General features: G+C 40.2%; 1 protein-coding gene across 2 annotated transcripts in view; it reads right to left on the bottom strand.

Annotated features, from left to right (window-relative positions):
- Positions 1 to 4,362: 4,362 nt before the first annotated feature.
- AATF (apoptosis antagonizing transcription factor) overlaps positions 4,363 to 23,840 on the bottom strand; it is a 157,373-nt gene continuing 137,895 nt past the window's right edge. The window contains exon 12 of one of the 2 annotated variants that reach the window (XM_077165064.1): positions 4,363 to 4,583. In XM_077165064.1, coding sequence (XP_077021179.1) covers positions 4,520 to 4,583 — 64 coding nt within the window. In that variant the 3' untranslated portion in view covers positions 4,363 to 4,519. Of the gene's footprint in view, positions 4,584 to 22,869; positions 22,895 to 23,840 lie in introns of those variants that run through there. The other variant, XM_077165065.1, reaches the window with a different exon arrangement.

Genomic DNA, 23,840 nt, shown 5'->3' with positions numbered 1-23,840 from the left:
ATCACAGCTTAGCGGAAACCAGGCTCACCAAAAATCCAGCCACAAAGAGGAAGCTGGGGGACGGGCAGGAGGAGGGCAGGAATCTGTGTGTGACTGTCAGAGCCCCTACTGGGGACCTTCTAGTATTTTTTTTACCCTATCAGTGATGTGGAATTTTTTTTTTTTTTTACATTCTTTTAAAATTTTCTTTCCTGAAAATTCACTGTCCTTAACCTCAATAAACGAATGCTCAGAACCTTGAACCAGGGGGAAGTAAACCAAGCCAACTTCTCGGGAATACAAATGCTGAGGCAATGATCCTATCGGCAGACCCCATAAGATGGACAAGAAAGGCATGGGAAAGGAAATCTATGGACACACAAGAAAAGCACAAGCTAGATAAGGCATTATCCCTCTGCATTTCTCACATCCGTCACCTCCATGCAAAGGAGCAGGTGGCGAGGACCTCATCAATAGAGCTGCTGGACAGACTGAATATACACAGGTCAGCGGGTGACGCAGATCCCATGGACCTAAGAGAAAACGAGTTAATGAACTTACCAAATTACTGGCAATTACTTTTGAAATGTTATAAAGAGAAAGAAAAGAGAGAAGAAAACTGAGGTAGATAGCTTTAAAGGAAAAATGGTCTACTCACCAAGGCAAGCTCAATTTAATTCCTAGTGCAACTGCCCTCAATAAACACAAACATGCGTACTTAAAAAGTGAAAACACCAAGATGTAGAAAACAAGACTCAATCGTTTTAGTCAAGGATCACTGTTTTGTCTTTATTAAATGTATAGCAGCAGCAAAGCAAGGGTTACACTATAACGGGGTCACCAGAGGGGCAGGTAGACACCCTGGCATGAAACACTCACACTCGGCACCCCAGGCCTCAGGCTCCTTCATGGCTCCTTGTACCTCCACTTTGCTGAAACCTGTGGCTGCCTCCTTTGTGAGTCTGCACTAGGGAAGACCCAGTTCTTGACATTAGTACGTTACATTCAACGAGTGACAGCTGCATCCTGGAGGACAGTAGCAAGGAGTATAACTAATGCTTTTGTATGAATTTTGAGCTTCAAATTCAGCTTCCTTTTAATCATGGTAAGAGGTAAAGAGGCAATAATCTTGGAGGGATTTTAGCACGCGTGTTGAGACTAGTCAAACCAACCTCTAAAAGGAAACTCTCCTTCTAAAGTGGAAATGTAGAGTCTGTTACTAAAATGGTTGGAGCTGGCTATTACTGGTGTCTTCTGCTTGGGAAAGGAGACCCAAATGGTGTTCAATAAAGGTCTTGTATAATGATCCCAGAGACCAGTGGCTATCCACCAGAAACAAAGTATGGAGCAACAGAGAGGAACTCAAACCATACAAGGCAAGGAAAGCCTGCCTGGGAGATGACCAGGATGGAGGCATTAAAGTAGCAAGAGCAATGAAAACTGCAGAGCAAATTATATGTGGTCTAGCAGCCAGAAAAATGAGATATGGGGGCCAAGGAGGGAGGCGAGGATGTCACATTCTATTTATCCACCATCTTTCATTGGAGCAGCTCAGAGCACATTATATGCAGCAGCTCTTTAATCCTCCCAGAGGAAGAGGCTGATTTGAAGGGTTCCCTGGGGAGCAAGAAATAAACCCCAGGATCAAACTTCAGGGCCAATCTCCTACCTGCCTCTCAGGATACTTTTGTTGCAGATGTCCCAGCTTAGGCAAGTGAAGAGGTATGAACAAGGGCCCTAAAGCAAGACTCAATAACAGGTACCAAAAACCTTAAAAATACTTAAATTCTTTAACTGGTTCATTCTCCTCCTAAAAATAAATGTCAAGAAAAACAGTAACTTCAAAAAATACAGTAAACAAACTGTGTGCACGCACATTTCCTTGCAACCTTATTTGTAATAGCAAAAAATCTGGAAACCATCTAAATATCCAAAAACAGGGGATTTGGTTAAATATTGGTAATACATGCCCCAAGCCGAATTATTAGGTAACAATTAAAATGACTTAAATGATATCTGTAAAAACACAGAAATAATATTTTGCTGTGATAAATATTAAAATGCAGAATATGTACTGCTGGTTCTCTCAAGTGGTATGTGTGTGTCAGAAGCCTGGGTAGATGTGGCTTTTGTTTTTGAAAGGGTGCGTAAAACATTTCAAACAGTCCAAAAGCAAATATAATGAAAAACTAAGGCTTCTACCTTAGCTGCTCTTTGGCATGGCTCCAGCAGGGAGCCACTGGGCCCATCCAGCACATGGCACCTGCACACAGAAGACTATGACAGTGAAAGTTTTTACTAAAATGGTAATAATAAAAATGATTATTTCTGGGTGGTGGGATTACAGCTGAGTTTTACTTTTTATCTGTTCCTTCTACTTTTCTGTAATTAATTTTAAAGTAAAAATAAAATAAGACAAGAAAGCAGGCTTGGCATCTTCTCCATTCTGAAGGAAGGGGCTTATGCATCCTTCCCAGCTTCTATCACCAGTGTAAACCTGAGCTGGGTGGGACGCTTTTGAGGTCACCTGCTGACTCCCTCACTGTCCAGGTGAAACCTTCACGGTCTATGCTTTATGAGTGTTGGATGTGACGTAGTCAGCTGGGCAAAAATAAAATAAAAAAATAAAACCCTACACAAAAGGGAGGAATGCTTCAGCCAGCACTGAGAAAGGCTCTGGGTTGAAATTCTTGATAACTGTTCTGAACTCATTTAAAAATCAGCGTTAGCTACCAAAATGTAAAGTATTAGTTTTATTAAAATGCAAATCAATCAACTAATCTGTCTTTCTAGTAACAGTTGAATTGCAGTATCCGTGTCAATTAAAATAGTTTCCAATTTATTCTTGGCTGGAAGGAGGATAGTCTTCTGAATTTTAAAATGCAGGTCTCCCTTTACTGAAAATTCTGTCAGTTCATCCTTTCTCATCTCTTCTATTTTTAATTCATTTCAATTAAACAAGTTAGGCTCCAAATATTTTGAAGTACCTGTTTATACCTTTTTCCTCATCAGAAAGTGTGACTATAACAAAGGCTCTTTCTCTTTAGAAAGCGTGCGTTGGCATCAGGCTCATAGAGAGCTCAATATTAACAGGTTACTTACTTGCTGCTCAAAGTGCATTATCTGGAATCCTCAGGCTAGATGGATAGGATTGGATGTTCTTTATTTTAAAAAGTGATCATTTTTAAATGGGTGAAAGTCAGGGAATTCTCCTATTTCTGCTGATTGATCTTTTGGGTCCCTAGAAATATGCTGAAAATTAAGCATTTCTCTGACAGTCAAGCCCAAGAGGTAACTAACAATACAGGAAAAACAAACCACCATGTACCAGATCCAATTAATCTGAGATGGAAAGCCCCACCCATTCCCACCTCCTGTTTGCCCCATCCCAGGCTCAGCAACCACACTGATGTTAAAACTAAACTGTGGTGCAGATGACATCCAGGACTCACTGCATTTGGAGCCAGCCTCTGGGCAGTGGGCAGCAGTACCCAGTCATCATGTCACTGATAAGAAGGATTACTGGGCACAGAAGTCTGTCACTTTGTTTAGCATTTTATAATGATATCCAAACCTGATTTTAAAAATAATGACTAGTTATTAATTATAAATTGTCCTTAGTTGCGTAGATTCAACATTCTTCTCCAATTGCATGGCTCTAAATAAAGATTTGGGTAAAAGACCTATAAAACGGCCAGTCCTGTATCCTGGCGCATAAGTATGCACACATTACTTATGCAAGATAATCTTCCCTGTGTGTTGACCACAGCAGGCCAATAAATCCCCCTTATGGGGATTTAATTCCCAGCATTTGACCTTTGGATGAAAAAACAAGTGAATCACCTCCTCCTGCTAGATTTACACCAGAGTTAATCTCAATAACGTGTTTTAGGAATGAATGGTGAGACTGGAAAAGGATTCTAGAACAATCTTCATAGGTGAAAAGGAGAAACAAAAAAGGAGTTGGAGACTTGTATTTAGCGACAAACAGGCAAATACTTTCAAGTTACAAAGTTTCCTGATCATGGGTTATAGGTTTCTTGGGATTCCCTGCTCCTCTAAGCCAAGATAAATCATTAAACATCACCCACCCAGGAAGCAGCGTCTTACCCCAGAATTATTCGTTCCATGAAATTTTACATTGTATGAGGAGGCTGCCTATCTAGGGGGGAAAAAAAAAACAAGAAAAGAAAACCTTTCCAACAAATCTGTTATCCTGCTAGAGCTCTAAATCAGACCAACTATGGGCCAGGAGCTATGCTGGGCCCACTTCACCGCTCGGGGAGCACCTTCTGCGGCAGCAGCCATAAGGCTCTTTATCTGTGGCAGCTGAAGGACTAAGGGAACAGCACTCTTGTACACCAAAGACTGGAGACGGAGAAACCTGTTTCCTGGGATTTATTAGGCACCTGTTCTGAACAGAACCCTTCCCCAGGGACTTTCCCCTCTCGTTCAACCCCAGCAGGCAGACAAGGTTCCTCTTTGGGGGTTGGATGAGCAGCCGCTGGGGTCAAGCCTGCAGCAAGACAGACGGGGGCTGTCAGTTCCTATGGCCCTCGTCAGAAGGGTTGAGTTTGCCAAAAAGAGATCGATACAACTCTGTCCTAGAAGACAAACAAAACAAATTGGTTAACACATGGGTTAACTTTTCAAGGTCAAAAAGAAACTAAGTAGCTGGGAAATGCCCCAATCTGTTTCTTCAATTGAAAATATGACCACACAATTAAAAATACATATACCACAGCTCTTACTCACAAATACACAGGAAGGAAGAAACCTAGAAAGAGCCAATCAAATACTAAAATATGTAAACAGTCCGATGTGGCTGGATACCCTGTCTCTAGGGAATGAGTTTTCTATAAGTTTGCCCTTTACAGACAGGCTCTTCAAGTAAGAAAACAAGATTGAATATTTTAATAGGATGTATGAGACTGCCACGCTATGAGGAGGATTCAATCAGACATGGGATATAGGAGGATATAATTTATTTATTTTTCATACATTTTCTTGGACTCAGCAGTACTTGAAAAACAATGAAAGTGATCCCAGCAACAAGATTCCAATCAATATCACATGTACAAAGCTCTTCAGTGGCAAAACCAAGGTTCTTCCCCATCCCCAGACTCTTTTTCTCTATTCTCAATTATTCGATTGGCTGATTTATTTTTTCCTCTTCTTTTTTCGTATGGGCAGGCACCAGGAATCGAACCCAGGTCTCTGGCATGGCAGGAACTCTGCCCGCTGAGCCACCGTGGCCCATCCTATTTTTAAATTTGAGTTTTGACATTAAAAAAGAAATCATAACATGCCAGGGTCCTGAGTTCTTAAAAAACCAAGTGAATCACTTCCAACCTCTGTTCCTGCTGAGAAATGGAACATCACACACACACACACATAAAGCCAAAGCCTAAAATATGTGACCAGTCCGAAGTGGCTGGATACCCAAGCCTGGGAAATCTCCAAGGGCGCTGGGACTGGGAGGGGCCCTTCCTGTCGTGGCAGAAGCTCCAAGACACTTTCCCTCATGCATATAGAGCAGATATGAAGAGCCAAGAGGTCCCAAGCTGGCTAACCCCATATGTGAAAATGTCTCTCCCATCAGCACGATGTGCCACCGAGACGGGTCCACTGAAGTGGGTGGGGGGCATGTACCTGGGCACAAAGGTCCAGCCAGCACCCCTGAAGCGGGGGTGGGGCTAAGTTCAAAGGCCAGGAGGAACGACCTCAGATGAAAATCATACCAGCCCTGTGGGGTTTTTTGGTTTTCCTTTGGGGGGGCGGAGGAGGGGGAATAGGGCAGGATCCGGGAAACGAACCCGCATGGCAGACGAGAATTCTACCACTGAGCTACCCTCGCACCGCCACCTGCCCTGTTTCATATCTTCAAGATCTAGCCACAAAATACAGCCTGCTATCTTCGTTAAGAAAGCAGGCTTTTTAAAGCTCTGAGAGTCATCATCAGCAGATCTGGCTTAAAAAAAATAAAAAACCATACCACCCATCAAAGAGCTAGTCTAGTTCAGCAAGACTTCAACACAAAAATGTAGTTTTTTGAAGTCATCCTGCTATAGTTGTGGCTAGGAATAGAAATATAATTAGAAATCCAGCAATAGGAAGAATATATCACAACTTAAAAAAAAAAAGAAAGTAAAAATCTTAAAGAAGAAACTGCAGAAGCCAAGAATGGAAACTAACCTTATCATGCTAGGGAACACAGGACAAGGCAGGGAAAGTACAGGCCAGAAAACAACAGGTCTTCAAGGTTATTACAGGAATTTTATCACAGGAATTTCCAAGCACTTTTCTCATTCTGAAATACACCAGGCCCACGTTCATGCCTACAGACAAAGGCAGGTTCACTCTGACCGTCACCCATCTCTTCTGTTGTTCTACTATAGACAGCTGTTTGACTCGCCCTCACCCAGCCTCAGACAAGCCAAACAAAGGTGAAGGCAGCCTCAGACCAAATGCAAATGAATGGCGGGCAGCCTCACTTGCAAAGGCTGTTGCTTCCAAACCATCAGCTCCATCACAAAAAAAGACAGCAGTGCCTGCCCAGTTTCCACTTTATCACACAATGGCCTGCCTGTATGCCAATAAGTACAAGTCTCTCTAGTTATTTTAACAAAAAATTAAGTGTCATTAAGGGGAGATTTGCCACGACAAAAAAGGGCAGTGTGACTTTAACACTCCGATGTCTGATGAGAAGGAAATGCAGAAGCACAAGGCTATTTAGCTCTTCACAATCAGACCCTTTCCAACCTTGCCGTGCTTGCTTGCACCAGAGCCCATCATTACCAGTGAGCAAACGCTTCCACTCTGCGCGGCAGTATCAGGGAAATGCCTGGGCCGAAGGCAGCAGTTACTGTCCGCAGCAGGGTTCACATGTCAGGAGCACAGAGTGAAATGCTGAAACCCATGTTTTGATAGAACATCATTTCACACTCAGGTGGGCAAAGCTGACAAACACATGCAGCTGTTCGTGGCAAAGCAACTTGGAAAGCTGAGTGGTCTGGGTTTTAAATTTTTTTTTTTTTTTTTACAGAACGAAAGAATACATATAAGGGATTATTCCAATTTAAAAACCCCAAAGTAACTTCAATGTTTATGTCTTCTTCAACCATTAACCACCAATCGGTGACCATTTTCCATCTTCCAAGTGGATCTCAAACTCTCAAGCTCCTCCAGGTCTCCATTATTTCAGGTTTGTATTACATAATCTTTTACCAAAAACATAGTGTCGGCCACATTCTTTCCTCCTCCCTCTTCCTCCACCTATTCTCTCCATCCCTCAGCCCAATCCTAGAGAAAGACAAAGCAGACCTTCCCCAGGGTCCAGGAGCACCGCCAGGTTGAAGCCCTCCAGGGTCCAGCTTCTCACCTTGGCCTCAGCCCCTTTTGATGCATCCAGCGGCTGCAGCGCTGGCAGAGCTTTCCACTCACGCAGCAACTGTGGCAGGGCTGGGGAAAACACAGCCTCTGAGGGCAGAACCTAGGGCGGTGGTTTTCAAGCCTCTTTGCTTGTTACCTTCTAAAAGACTTTTTAAAAACCAAACATCCCCTCACAAATGTCTGACATATAATAAAACTCTTACAGCCATTTTGTAATGCACTCAATGGAATCTACATTCTATTTTGATTTGATACCCCTTCTCATTCATTTAAATAGCACATGGATGCAATTTTAACTGTTGGAAATTCTACACCCAATTTTTCTTTTTAAACTTGTATTTCCATTCAACTTTTCTCTACAAAATTTTGTACTAATATAATTGTTTTATGCTTGAAAGCCTTTTATTAATCCCCATATCATATTTCTTGGCTACAAAATAAGTGTGTAAATAGAAACACTTTTGAAATTTATAAAATCTCAATTAAAAATTTTTAATTTCTTAAGACCTTAAGATTCTAAATAATTAAAAAATATTTCTTATGGATTGGATTAACATTACACATATTAGGATGCAATCAATATATACAATAACATAATACAGTATATAATAATTTTTTTTTTTTAACATGGGCAGGCACCGGGAATCGAACCCGGGTCCTCTGGCATGGCAGGCAAGCATCCTTGCCTGCTGAGCCACCGTGGCCCGCCCAGTATATAATAATTTTAGTGAAAAATTAATGTACATAAGTATTTTAAAACGTGATTAGAAATGCATCTCTTAATGTGATAGATAAGGCTTTTCTTGCCATTTGTTTGTGCATCCACAGATGAATATTGCTTATTGCTGGAATGAAAGAGTTCAATATCAATTCCATTCCCATTTTTTATTTCTTTTGTAGACACAAGCACTGAGAAACATTGTTCATATAATAAGTAGACGGAAATGCTAGAGTTTTTTCTTCTACAAGTGTCACTCCGTTTTTTTCATTCTTTATGAAGTTGATGTCCAAAAAAATCACAGTAGTTCTCCACCAGAAGTTATTTTTAATGATCTATCAGCTGACACCTCAATTAGGCTCTCCTACAACTTTGTTGAAAATAAATACCTGGAAACTATCTTACCTACAAGCATTTTGTTACCCAGCCCTTAGTTACTTCCTTTCTTAATCCCCACACCATTTCAAACTGTCTTTTTGTTTGACAATGTCCCATGTCAGATTAAAAGGGGCTCCAGGTGGGACTTTCATCAGGTAGAAGAGGGCAGTTGAGAAAAAGTTGGGGGGAAAGAGATGCCTGAACCTCCAGCACAGCAGTATTCTCAGGCAGATCAATTTTAGGAAAGAAGATGTATCTGGAAGTTGATCCCTTAAAACTACGAGTCTACTTTCTCCTTAGAAACTCTCTGTGCACCCCAATAAGAGGACCACAATGTGTAGGGGGTACTGAGTTTGTTATTTTCCCCAAACCCAGGTGTGCCCTAGATCTGGTGACAAAGCATAGGGAAAGGTAGAGTATCTGCAAAGAAATAAAATGTATCCATATTCCTTACCCCATCCCAAAGAAAACAAAAATAAAACCCAGGTAACAAAGAGCCGCCATGGGACTGAGAATCACACGGCCTTCTACTGCATGGAACATTTCCCCTGCAGCATCTCTCCTAGCCGGGATTTAGCCATGCAGAGAAGCACAACTATCAATCCTTTAGGCTAACCATGTCTCCATCTGATTCTCCAGGGTAAGTGTAGAGTTTAATACTTGAGGTCCCCTTAAGGCTATACATAATGAACTTGGTTTTTTTAAAATACATATTTCCTCCTTCCTATCATATCAAGAAATAAGACCTGAATCACTGAGCTGAAGTGCCTTCCCCACTCTGCCACTCCTTCCCGGACACTCCTGGTTTCAATGGCCAGCGGGTTCGCGTTGGTGCCATGCAGGAGGGTGACCTACAGAGTAATTAACGGGGCTTGGACCTGAGGTAGAAGGTCGACAGCAGGGGTTCTTCCTTGAATTAAAATTTAACTTACCCTTTATTGCAACCTACAAAAGCAAGTAATGAGCACTAACATTTTTATTTCTTTTAAACTGTCATTTAGGCTGTAGAGGGGATAATTACCTATCTCTACTGTAGTAAGGTTTTATAACCCTTAGTGAGGCATTTTCTAATTTAATATTTTTACTATATTATCATAAAACCTGTTTCTGGAAAAAAAATGATCATGGATTAGAAGCCATTTTCAATAAAGACAGAATGTGTATATGTATCTATTAGGATTCACCTTATTTATTATGTGAGTCTTCTGAAGAGACTTAAAGTACGCACAATCTAGCTAACTGTGAAATGTAATCACTTTAGTAGTGGGTAAGGTTTCAAATAGCTCTAAATGAAATGGGGGGGGGGGGGTAATATGTAAATACTGCAGCCCAAAGACATGCGTATCCAAATATGTTCCCTGCAAGCTCCACATGCACACTCATCACTGGACTACTACATAGATCACTGTTTTTCAAAATGTTATTTGGGCAAAGAGCACAAAGGAGTATGTTAAATCTGCAAATGATCTGTGTGGGGCTCTCAGTTTGCTAGGTCAGTAGGCTTGTGGCCTCTGGGAGACCAAAGGAATTGCATGTCTGCTCTCCCGAAAACCGTACTCCTCCTATTCCAGCCTGGAAACCCCCAGGCCTCCAGGACATCCCCATGCTGAAACTACCCATGGCTGTGGCCAAAGGAAGACAGACAGTGGAAAGAAAACAGCAATCCACTGCTCCCTAAAGAAACCTGTACAGTCTCCAAAACTACATCATATTCTCCAAGCAAGTATTGCATATCGGAGATTTTGAGCCAGTCTTGCAAACGTGCCAGCACAGACAATAGGGCTGCTTTCTTGATTAAAATTAGACACACAATTTGCCCTTCATTAATTTGAAATTTTTCATTTGTTGCTTCACAGGGGTGAGCTACCTAAATACACCCGAGGCATCCCACCACCTTTCCTCTCTCATCCTACACCTCTCTGCAGGCCCTGAGAACGAGGGCTCTATCTGCACACAAGTGATACAGCATTTGTTTCTGCCTTAACTCAATCCCTTAGAGATTCAGTTAAGAATCAGAGGAAAATGATAAAGCACACAAAGGGAAAGTCAGAATAAGGGGTCTAGTTCACACAGTGCCAGTGCCTAACAGAATCTTGGCCAAATCAGGGTCCCTGAGAGCAGAGTCAGCCTCGACATGGCTGGTACAGAAATCCATGGCAGGCCCACTGCATGGCACCAGGGTGGCTACTGGCACAGATGGATGCTTTTAAAATCACTTGCGATGTTACTAATGTCTTTGTCTTTTGAAGACACTTAACTTACTAGTACTGTGGAAGCTTATGTACACGTATTACATGTGTTTGGTCCCCAGTCTCAAAGTACAACTAAAAGGCATAAGAAATTGATTTTTAAAAAATTTCAATTTTTTTTTTAACTTTAATGTTAGAATTTTGAAGGATTACAGAGACATGAAAGGCACAACAGAAGCCAAGCTGAGAGGGAAATTGGTAATGTGAACATCTCCAGTAGATCAGCCTGGGAAAATCCACTCCATTCAGGAGAGACACCCGAGCCTTCATCCTCACCGGGACCCAACCCCACCAACCTCCGGCTTGCCCCATGGGCCCGGGCCCCTCCAGCACCTGATTGCGATCCCCTGTGGCAGCACTTTAATTATTTGATATCTTCCCTTAACTAAATCTGTTTTTTTCTTCATTAACCCATCTTAGTTCCTTCTGTTCCTACGTGACAAAGCCTGAAGTCTTCCAGCATCCCAACTGAACTTCTCTGAGCCCTCCATTTGCCAAGGATCCTGACAGTGAGGCCCTCGGAAACTCTTGGCCAATCCCCTTATTTCTGGTGCAGGCAAGTCAGCTCAAAGCCGGCTAAGCGGGACTACGTGGCCTCCTCTGTCCTGAACACATGCTTCTCCCTGTCTCCAAAGAGCTTCTACTTTCTTCTAGTCTGCACCTACCAATATGGCCAAGGGATTCCAAATATCTACTGAAAAAGATACCTTGCCAACCACCACCTGGCAGACACTAATGATGGCACCAAACTAAACCCTCCATACCCCCGTAAAACATGCCACCATTCTAACTTGTCAGATTGCCCCTGGTAATCAAGTGGGCCAAAAAGCAAAGACCACACACTTCTCCATTTTCTACTCATGCATGCCTAAAAATCTGAGAACAGTTTTCTTTTTTTTAACGTGCTTAATCAAACAAGAAATGCAAATTTAGAAATCTATAAATGTTAACTGTCACCTAAAATAAATCATTTTTATTTGGTACACAGCATGGTCTAATACATGTAAAAGGACTACAGTTTGGAGTCAGAGTTGGTTCTGAATTCTGGCTCAGGTACTTACTAGGCCTATGACTTGGACAGAGGTAACTTCAGTGTCAGTCCCACCTTCTTGCCATTGGAGAAGGTAATTCACGTCTAAGCAGTGAAGCACCCCCTGGCTCTTAACAGGAGCTGTTAGAGGGACTGCTGTTTGAACAAGCCAGCAGTCACAAAACCGTAAGCACAACTCCTTTGAACTTTTGTTTCCTCAACAATAAAATGGTGACATGTTCCTTAAATATACCATTTTTAAAACATTAAGCAAAGTCTCAGTTGCATAAATAGCATTATTATCATGATACTGAAAAATGGAATAAGACATAGTAGCCAACATGCTAGAACAAATTGGTCATCATCAAAAGGGCCCAGCTGAATTCTTTGTGAGTCTACTTCTAACTAACACTAGAAACAAAACGGTACTTTTCTTTAGTCTTTTATTTTTTCTGCTCCCTTGACCCAAATCCATTCTACTCTGTATTAATGACTTTACAGGTGAGAAAAAGATGTTTGAGAAATGCTTCTATGAATTAAAAGGGGAAAATATATTGATCTGAATGACAAGCAATTGCCCTGTGCTCTTTCGGGGCCACATGGTAGAGGACAAATTTCTGTACGACACAGGAATGGGCTCAGAGGCAGATGACATACATTTAGAATTTAGTTTCTCAGGAAGACTAAGACCCAATCCAAGTGAACAGACAGACACAGCTCTTCTCAGGAGTTGGTGTAATTTAGTCAGAGTGATGCAAAATTTTTGAGAGGAGAAAAGTGAGGATTCCTGAATGAAACAGAAGGCCACACTGAAGTCTCCCTCACTCTACTCCCACCCTCCCCAACAGCAGCAAGTGAACCGCAGTCTGCTTTCCTGGAATCTCATCACAAATCTCTACTAAAGAAAGAAAATACAAAGAAATGAGGTAAAAGGAAAAGAAAACAACCTTCTCTCCTCTAAGACTTATTTCTTAACACAATCAAGTTACCAAGGTAATAGCAACTTAGACAGTAACCCACTTATCTAGCACTAATTACCAAAATCTATATACAAGGCAAATTTCAGCCAATCAGTTCACAGGCACAATGTTCCACAACAACCACACTGCTGCTGCCCTAATAAACCACAAGGTGGCAGTATACGACTCATTTCCAAGTGGAACAGGCCACGAGAGTGGCTCCAAGCAAACTGAACCCATAAATTACCCAGTGTGTCTGCTCTCATCACCATCCTACCCAGTGCTCGAAGGAGACTCTAGAAGGTCTGTTTCAATTGGCTCTTTTGGTCAGGTCAGAACTAGGTTCTTCAAACCTCTGCCAATGCTTTTACTCCTACAGCTTTAAATTACAGATAGTGACATGTGGCCTCTGGCCTGTCTCCTAAAGATCAGACAGACTCAAGATTTATAAATGTTCAAAGAAGCAGGTTCAGGCCCCAAACAAAGGAACTGAAAGGATGGGGAAGAGGAAAGAGGGGGAGAAGGATGGAGCAGTAAAAGGAAACTAGGGTTAATTTGTAAAAGCTTTCTCCTCAGTTACAATTTCTCCTTATTCAAGTCAGTTACAAATTCACTCCACTTTAATAAAGTATGAAAAAATACTTGAAACATCTTCCCTTCTATAGTTTCAAGTCTTTCATATTATTTTAAGAAAAATAATTTACCTTGGTGGACTGGCAAATAAGGGGAGCGCAAGAGACTCTTCAGACAATAAGGAGGTCGCCTCCTTCCTGTGCATTAATATTCCATGTTCCTGGGATGATTTCCACTTTCACAGTTTGACTGTTTCATAACAGATTTGATGGAAGAGAAGACAAATGGCCTCACAAAGGATAGACGACAAGTCATCTCACTGCTTTTGGCACGGTTTTCTCTTTATTTTTATTTATTTTTATTCTGTAGTTGGGCAGCAGAGCTCTCTGCCTTGCTGGAGATGTTTAATATTAACGTCAAGCCACCACGATCCTGGCAATAGAGTTGGCCGGCGTTGTGTTTACGGTTTTGTGACTGCTGGCTTCAGGAAGATGGAGCTCCTTGTTCAAACAGCAGTCCCTCTAACAGCTCCTGTTAAGAGCCAGGGGATGCTTCACTGCTTAGACGTGAATTACCTTCTCCAGTGGCAGGAAGGTGAGACTGACACTGAAGTTACATTTGTATCCATAGCAAGACCGCTGCCTACCGCCCAGGCCCTGGCACACAGCAGATAACTCATCTCTCAGCTCCAGTTTAACTTCTGCTTTTAGGGGCCAAACGCAGAGAATTTAGTGAAGGCATTTGTTGTCAGTCCACAGAGGTTCAGCAAGGCTTTATGCTATTACTTTGGTAGTAAGTAGGAAGACTAATTTGCTTAAAAACCCAATACCGATCCAAACATAAAAGCAGCAGCTACTGAGCAAACACAAGGGACAAACTGCCACCGGGAGGCCCAGGCTTAGCTCTGGCCACCCGGAGTCCAGGCCTGTGGGGCTTTGGTGGCAGGCTGCTGACCAGCTCTCTGCCCTGAAGCTCTCTCCTCCCTGGAACTCAAGGATTATGTGTACTCCTGATTCTCCTGACTTCTTTGTCTTTTTTCTACCTCCTGGCCTAAGCATAGGGTTTGTCTTAAATTCTGTTCTCAGCCCTCCTTCTCTCTACACTCTTCCCTGGCAATCTCACCCTTGCACTTAGCTCTCAAAATCCCTTCTGCAGGCAGGATGCCCACAGCCAGAGCTCCACCTCCCACAGGAATGTTTTCACCTGGACATTCCACTGACTATGAATAAATCCGAACTCACCTCAACACTCTGCAAGATTATTCTGCCATCCAAACTACCATTTCTGTTAATGGCTGCAAGCTCTTTGCTATTCATGTCCCACATTTAGCTGTTTAATGGCTATAAGCTATAATACACAGTTACAGAAATCAATACTTTTTTTCTGTTTAAAAAATAAAAGCTACGCTGAGACAGAACTCTTGTTTGGATAGTTTACTAATATTAACTGATAAAGTGCAAATTGCCAGTATCCTTCAAAGAACTTCCTCCTCTCCTCCGTTAAATCCTCCTCCACAAAAAAAGGAAGGTGTCTGCCAGGAAAACTTTTTTCCAGGAGTATGACCATGATACCTCAGCCTGCCAAGATAACTTAGGAATGGCAGAGTGACACCTTCAGAACGTCTGAACCAGGGCACTCTCTCTCCACTCCAGTTTCACCAGCTTGTCACTAAGTCAGCAATTTGATGAACTCAGTCAGTTATACGAATGGCGTTAAAAGGCCTGAGTGTTAAGTGCAAAATGGATGGTTTGCATTTTTTCACCTGAAAGCTGGTGAGTCTGTTTGCTGCACAGTTGTGCCTCCCCCTGTAGGAACAGGATCTGGGAAAGAGGAGAGAGAACACTGCCAAGTGCATGTATGAGAAAATGTGCATTGATTTCTTCTCTCTTATAAAGGAGCACAAAGCATTGAAGAACAATTGCTAGCCTGTTCTGCAGCCTTTCACACTGCACACAAGAGACAAAAGGCCCAACCCCCACCATCCTCCGAAAAGCAGAAAGGGGGACCTCACAGCAAGATGTCTGGGTGTCACCACCACTGGTACAGGTGCTGGACCTACGGTCCAAACACCCTAGGGTCCACTCACTCTTTACCTGCTTCTGATCAAGCAATTTTCCTCTGTGGGCTGATGTGTCCTAATCTATATTGGAGAAGAAAGAGCCTTCAGTTTTATTTACCTTTTAGGTAGAGGTGCCCAGAGGGTAAAATAGTTAATGTTTATAAAGTGCTCTGCTCCCCAGAGGAAGCCAGCGGATAAAGTACAAGGTGTGGGTATCACACATTCAAGACCTCATTTCCAAGGATAGTTAGTAATCACTACCAATGCTGCTCTCCCCAGCAATCTGAAATCAAAGAACAATGAGGTAATGCCCTTTAAATATCCTTTTTTGGTTTGATGCCAAATTAATATCAACATAAAAACAACAAAAGCTGACCAGGGATTATCATGCCTTGTTAATGCACATACAGACCCATTCCAACTGTTTTCTTCTTAAACCAAACAAATCCTGAAAGCAATCCAAGAAACTCACCCAAAGCTATAACTGGTCCTTACAGAGCTGTCTATATGCTCTATGTTTCCATAGTAACTAATAATTTGTAGGAGGGCCACCAAAAACCAAACCTGTCATAGGCATCACAGCCAAGATGGGCAGGGAAAAACCTACAAGAGAAAACAAAGTTTAGGCTACACACTCTTAGAAGTGATGGAAATGTAATAGTGTCCTTGAAAGATATTTTCCCAGAGCTAATCCTAAGTAAAAATGACCTGAAAAATTCTCCAAGTGTAGAGTTGGGAATGGGAAGCCCCAAAACTGGCCCCTTCAATTCTGGAACTTTTTAAATTTGGGTAGAAACTCATGTATCTCGGGCTTTTTTTTCCCTTTCATTCCTTTTTTCTTCCTTCCCTCCCTCCCTCCTTCAACAGAGATCACTCTACACAAGGCACTGCGCTAAGAACAAAATATGGAGCTGACCCTCAAGCCATGCAATAGTACAAAATATCCTGAATGCCATATGTGATAAGGACACATACAAAGTGCCATGAGATGAGAGGAAAGCATCTATCATGGAAAGGGGTTAGGTGATTAATTTGGAGTAGTTTCAGAGGGAAGTTCCTCAGTAAAACAGGCTTTTTCAAGAAATCCCCATTCATTCATCTCATAGGATGGTTTGGAAAAATAATGTTACAAGCAAACTGAAACAGATTTATAAGATGAAGGTCTTTAAAGCATTTCAGACAAAAGTCTACAACCAACTTTTACAGGTTTGCACAGAAATGGGCATCCATGTTTCAAGCAAAGGGAGATTTTCTACACATGTGAAAAGACAGATTTTTTAATTATCTGTACAGATGACACTAAAAATAATCCTTCTCAGAAACAAAATATTAAAAAGAACATTTCATTTTCAAGCATCCAGTGGGTAAGGACTATTTCCACTTTCTGAAGAAAACTAAGGCATATAGAGAAGACCCTCAGTTCACACTGCCTGCAGGCCAGGATGTAACATATGCTCAAGAACCCTGAATCAGGTCTCCAGCTCAGAGAAGGCCGACTTCAACTGGAAAAAGACTTTAACATTCATCCTACAAAAAGGCTATGTAATGAGGCAAGACACAATTGGAATAAAAATATATTATTCCTAAAAAAAAAAAAAAGAAAGAAAAAATATTATTCCAAATGTATGAACACAAAACCTTGATAATACTAACTACTACAAGATTACAGTAAACAGATGCAAACTACTTTGATTTATAAATTAGCATTCCTAGCAAGGAAAAAAAGCTGAGAAAGTACTTTCATGAACTGTAATAGGTACCCTTAGAGAGGTGCAAATAAAATGGGGTTTGAAGGAGAAAGAGCCTCCCTCTCGGTGGGGAGTGGGAAGTCCTACACTCCTCATGGAAAGGCTGGTGTCTGCAAAGCCCTGCACACATCTCACCTGGAAGCAAGAGGACAGCGCTGTGAGGCTGGCGAGTGTGGGGCTGGAGGGGGATTCCAGGGAGTGAGCAGAATGAACAGGGGCAGGAGTGTGTCCTGGGACTCGCGGAGGCCCATCCAGGATGGCAGGAAGGTGTGGTTACTGAAGCAGGCGATAAGGAGTGAAAGGTATGGAGGGCTCAAATCACTGCCTTGAGTTGCAGGCTTGAAAGCATGTGTTTTATTCTTAAGGAAACAAGAGGCAGGATGCTCTAAATGATATTTTAGGAAGGTTAATCAGGCAATGATACGCAGAACTGATTAGAGCAGAGACATGGGGTTCAGAGACTATTACTGCAATAGCCTATGTGAGAAGTGGGGGGAAGAAAAAGGCCTAAACTAGGAAGAGGCAGCAGAAATGGAAAATAGACTACTGAACAACATATTAAAATGAAGCTCCAAACAGATTAAAAGTAAGCAAAGAAATCAGAGAAAACTAAGAGAAAATACAGGTAAGTGACAGAGACCGGGATACAAGAAAGATAGCCTAAGCATAAAAGCAATGAAAAATGCCCTAAAGGAAAAATTGTGTACGTATCTGATTACATAAAAACTTATATATGATCAATAAAAATAAACATCAATAGACAACCAAAATGGAAGAAAAACTGACAAAAAACTGAAATACGGAAATTATAACCATATAATTATAATTATATATAATACAGTTCATACAAGCTGCAAAAACCCCTAAAACTCACAAGAGAAAAATGGACAAAGGATAAAAACAGAAGCACAGATGATACAAATGCTTAATAAACATAAAGACTTCTCAAATTTACTATTAAATGAGAAAATAAACACTAGGTTATTTAGCCCAATGTCTAGCATACCAGCGTTCAATGAGATGCCATTTATCAACTTATAAATAAGAATAAATGATAATATATAGCATATCAAACTTGAAAGTATTTTTAAAAGATAACTTTCTCCCTGTCAACAAAGGTGAAGTGATATACACCTCAGCTGGGGAAGAGGGAGCAAGTAAAGTAGTACAACTCATCAAGAATCATTAGAAGGTTTATACTTTGACCCAGGAATTACAGTAAGAACCTATTATATGTAAAGGCAGATTTACATATAAATATGTTCCCTGCAACATTACCTAAAGAGAAATAAAAACAACCACAAATAATCTAAATGTCCAACAGGAAATAATACATATTACATACAAGAATATCAAAAAGTATTAAAATGCCTTTTAAAATATTTTATGGCATTAAAAATGCCTATATTATAGTTAACTGGGAGAAAGGATTCAAACACATGCATATATCTACATAAAATATATACACCAAAAACTGTGTAAGAAAATACATAAAAGCATTAACAATAATGTTCAGTATCAAATGAAGGATGACAGATTAATTTTTCTTTGTCCTTTCTGTATTTTCCAAATTTTCTTCCATAAACATATATTTTTACTACCCAGGAAAAAGATATTGACTCTAAAGAAAGCAGATCTCTGCCTGAGAATGACAGAGGTAGAACTGTAAGAAGCAACATGACTGAACATATTAGTCAGGATTCAAAGCTAATTCTGAGATTTAGGATCTTTGTAATCAGAAGAATGACATAATCATCCTAAGAACAGGTTTGGGAATTCAGTAACTCACCCTAAAAAATGAATGAATGATACGCAAAAACCTACCTCTGTAAAAAGTATCTCTATTATAAAAGAAAGGAATGGAAAAGAAAAAGTGGTGTAATCCAAACAAGTTTTAAACTGAGAGAAAGTCTCTGTGTCTATATCCGTGGGGGACGGGGTGGGGTACGTGTATGTGTGTTAGGAAGAAGTGGTTTCCTTCGGCATATCATTCTCTCATACTTCTAAAGGCTTGCTGATTTCCTGGAAAACAGCAGAAGGATTTAGAAGTCACATTCCAAGATATCTATACCAGCTCCAATGCTTTCTTGCCCTTCATTTGCAAAGTCAGTATTCTCGTCTGTAAAATGCAAATGACAAATATTTCACTGGTGTCTTATGAAGACTGAATGGAAACGTACATGAAGGACTTAGTGCAATACCTGGCACACAGTGAAATGCTCAATAAGTAGAATATGATATTATTATTCTATATCATTTTATTGCTAATCAGAAATAGAGTGACAGACTTAGGATAGATAAATCAGAGCAAAGGATGAGTGCACTTATAAACAGAAATGGTCCATATTTCTCAGCAGTCTAATGTTGGCTGAGTGATCCCTGTGGGAAACCTGTTAATATGTCTGAATGACTAATCTAAATTAAGGTGAAAAACATATAGCTGTTGCCTATCCACTTGCAAGTTACTTAGTTGTAATTAATACAATATCTATAAACTACTATATTTAGAAAGACAATAATAATAAAATAAAGAAACTTAAAAAAATAGTAAGTCCTTAAGAGAAACACTTACTTTCATTTGTGTAAATGAGTTGGGAAATCTCATTTAGAAATTCTGTCGAAGGATTACAATTCTTTAATGAAATGATGGGAATGTGACTGCAGAAATGAGAATTATATTCAAGAAGCCTCATTTTGCAGAAGGATTTATCTGTTTAGCCTCTACAGTCTCCTTCTAGAAGATGGCTCTTATCATGCTACCTCCTTTTGGTACCAAACCTTCAAATTTAAGAATGTAAATTCTCTGGAAATGTTTAGGATCAAACAGTAGCAAATCAGGGAAAATACAGGAAATAACAGCACTATTTTCTCTTCAGTCCACTTTTAAAACTCTGGCCCAAGTCTCAGGTTTGAACTTGAGAATGTTTCCTTTGTCCTTTCCGGCATTGCTGGAGGAGGCAGGCTGCCTGCCTCCTATCTCTGTGCTGGATGCCATCTTTAATGATGATATATAGGGTTCCCTTTTCTCTCAGCACTGCTGGGGGGTCAAACATGTGACACCACCTGCCTGAGTATCAACAAGAGAATTATAAACTGTATCAATCCAAGTTAATGCAAAACTGCAATCCTCTTTAACAAGAGATCAAATCACTGCCATGAGTTATGTTCATTCTGTAATCTGATAAGAAAGAGAGGGAACCTCTAATAAAAGAGTAATGGGGGCCTTTAATGATGCTGGTAAAAGGTAGTCCCAGTTAAAATATTGCTCTTGTTCGTGCTGATTAGATCAATGTTGCATATTTGCCCAGACTTGTTTCCCTTGTCAGAATAACCTGTATCTTCTTAGGAGATAAGACCCTTCTGAGAAAACATCTGTATCTTAACCATGCTTGCTTGCAAGTTTTTAACCAACAGAAAATACTCTATTCTGGGGTTATTACTTGATGTGCTCTCAAATACTGAGCCAGCTACACCAGGATATTTCACTATGATTCAGTGCAGATTTCTACGAAGGGGTAAAGTGGGCAAAGGGGGAGTCAAAAATGGTTTAAGAACCTATGGGCTACCAATTAGAGGGAAAAGAAGATTATCAGTAGAGTGGCAGAATGTACCCATATTTAGGGTACAGACCCACACAGAAAAATGGCAAGTCGAAGATAAATTGCCTGTACAAATTCTATTATACCAACGCACCTCAAGAACAACATGGCAGTGATGTTGACAAAGCACTTTACAAGGCTGGATTACATTTGTACATTTCTAAAACTCCAGATGTAAAACAATAATGTATTTGGTGCTTGGTACTCAGCTTTAAAGGATTGTCTCCTTGTTCTTCTTTAATGCCAAGCAGCTTTATAAAAAGAGGAGGAAAAGTGATTTTTTATTTTTGGGGGGAAATGGGAAGCTAAAATTCAAATTCTTACTGTTTCTGTTGAGAATTTAAGTTCTCTGCAAAGGAATGGAGCACTTACAAAACATGAAGATTGCTACTATCCTGATAGTAAAGAAAAAAAAGTATGCTTAGGAAAATACAATAACCGCTGCCTTTTAAGGATACTACCACAACAGAGTTGATCTAATAACCCCTCTCTGAAGCAGCAGCTAACAAGGCAAAACATCAGTTTTCTTTGCCATACACCAGGTTGACCTGACCGCTGCTCCTCACACCTCTTCCACACTAGCGGCCTAAACCCACTCCAGCAGAACAAGCAGTCCACGTGGGTTTCCGTCCCCAAATCTGAGTCAGTGGCCAGTTTCAAGAAAGTCATCTTTACCTGCCTCCGAGGTCTCACGCAGTAATTGCTTCTCCTACTTGTCACACTAGCATTTTATTATCTGACCTACATCAGCATAAAAATTGAAAAAAAAAATTACTTCTTTCAAAGTCTGCCTCAGAGGGTATGTCAAAAGACACAGACAAAAAACAGCTGATTATTTCCATAGTCTCCAAATTCTTCATTTTGTTACAACTATGATAAGAGATCATCTGAATTTTTACTTCATATTCTCTCTGGTATAACAGCACTCCAGGGGGTTTCACAACATGTAAAGCAAGCTCTGTTTCTAAAATGTCTGTGATAAGCTTAGAATAGTTTCAACAGTCAGAGCAGTGAACAGCAACCCTGTAAAAATGCAAGTAATATACTGACCTACTCTGGGTGCTGACAATAAGCTTAGAGGGATTCCACCAATGAGACTTCACACCTTTTCTCCTCCTTATCCACTGATAACTGTGTCTCTACTGTATCACACAATACTCTGCCCTCTTGGTGAAGATGAGTCTGAAGGGTAAACAATAGTTGCTCTGGGAGCTGAGCTGCCCTATGCCAAGAATATAAAGGATTTAGACTGACAGAAAGCTCCTCTTTTGCATATAAACATGGGAACCCTTGGGTAAAGTGGGATTTTTGTTGTTGTTTCCTCTCAGTATCTCAATATTGGGAGTGTTCCTCTGGTATGCAGTAGAAACCAACTGCCTGCCTTATAAGAGAGATGTGTAAAAATTTACTGGACCAGCATATAAAAAGTATCAGAGGTTACCTGAGACTTTCACTAACAGAAGGAGACCCTAAGGCACATCAAGGCAATTAAAACCGCTATTCAAACTATACCTAAAAAAGAAATTACTCAAAAGGAAATTTGGTAACACAGGGACACACTGAGCTACTTTGCATTTAAAAAGGAGAGCTATCACTTGAAGAGAAAAATTTCTCTGTGAGAAAAGAGGGCAAAACAGGTTTCAGTAGAAATTAACTACATAGATAACACTATACAGATCATGTCACATGAAAAACAAAAAGAAGATGCCACTATCTTTTTAAAAACCCAAGTATTTCTCTACTAAGAATACTTTAATACCCCATGTTAAAGATCCCTTCTTTCTCCCATAAGGCGAACTAATTCTGGTTTCACTTCAATTTAACCCAGGACAAATTTATTAAGCTTAGATCGGACAAGGGAAGTGCGGATTCAAGGATGAGTAAAAGCACGGGGGTCCCACTCTCCTAAACACATACTCCAACACCGAGCAGTAACCAAACTCACACATGTGTGTATAACATTACACTAGAACCAAGGACCACCTGAGTAAAAGAGGTTTCTCTCTTCAGAACTGGGTGAGCTAGGGACCACAGGCGGGGGAGTTGTCACTGGGAACAAGAAATCAAAAAGGCTGGGGAAAATGTCTTTAAAATACAGTTTTATTGAAATGGTCCATAGGTCAGAAATCATGAAGGCTTAATTTATTTATTTCAACAGGGAAATAATCAGGACCTTCTCTCATATATAGATAGATAAATTTCATTTTTCTCTGTTGATAAAAAGCAATACAAGCTTATTGTTAAACAAAAAAACAAACAGTACAAAACACATATAATACAAAGTAAATGTATTTTTAACTACACCCCATCCCACAATAAACAGTAAAGAGCTTGATGTACATTGTTCCAGAGCTTCTCATTTTTTAAGTTTTTAAAACAACAACTAGCATAAATCCATTCTTATGGAAAAAAATTTAAGCCAATAAAAAATAAAACATTGAAAGTTTTCCTTTATCCCCATCCTCATCCCACTCCCTTCCCTATGGTAAACACTTTTAATATTATGGTGTATGGTCTTTCCAGACCATTTCCTAAACACTATAATACATACGTATGTGTATTTATACACCTGTATAATTTTTATCTTGAAAATATAAATGGATCCTATTACAAGCATTGTTTCTTTTTCCACTTAACAAAATATCTTGGAGATCTTTCCATGAAAGCAAAAACACAACTTTATTTTCTATTTCATTCAAAAACAGAATTATACTATTTTGTGACCTACTTTCTCATTAAACAATGCTAATCCATATAGCTCTACTTCATCCTTTAATAGCTGCTTATAATTTCATTGCATTTTACTGTGATTTATTTAACCAGTTCCCTATCAATGGTCATTTCAACTGTTTCTTATTTTTCCCCATTATAAACAAAGCTGTAATAAAGATCCTTGAGACAAATATATTTGCTAAGTTGCTATTTCTTTAAGTCATCGCCTACAAGTGGATTTTCTGGTTCAAGAAACACACACACACTTAACATTTTGAAATACATTGCTAAAAAGCCCTCCAAGAAAGATTTTGCAATTTACATTCCCCATTCCAAAAATATTATTTGGAAAAAGTGCCAGTTTCCTCGCACCATTATCAATAAAGGGATCACTGATCCTTTCAATGTTTTCCAATTTAACAGGGAAAAGAGTAAATCTCTTTA

This window comes from Tamandua tetradactyla, chromosome 6 (genome assembly GCF_023851605.1).
Source record: "Tamandua tetradactyla isolate mTamTet1 chromosome 6, mTamTet1.pri, whole genome shotgun sequence".
Taxonomy (NCBI): Eukaryota; Metazoa; Chordata; class Mammalia; order Pilosa; family Myrmecophagidae; genus Tamandua; species Tamandua tetradactyla.
This window is presented reverse-complemented; position numbering and strand designations above follow the sequence as displayed.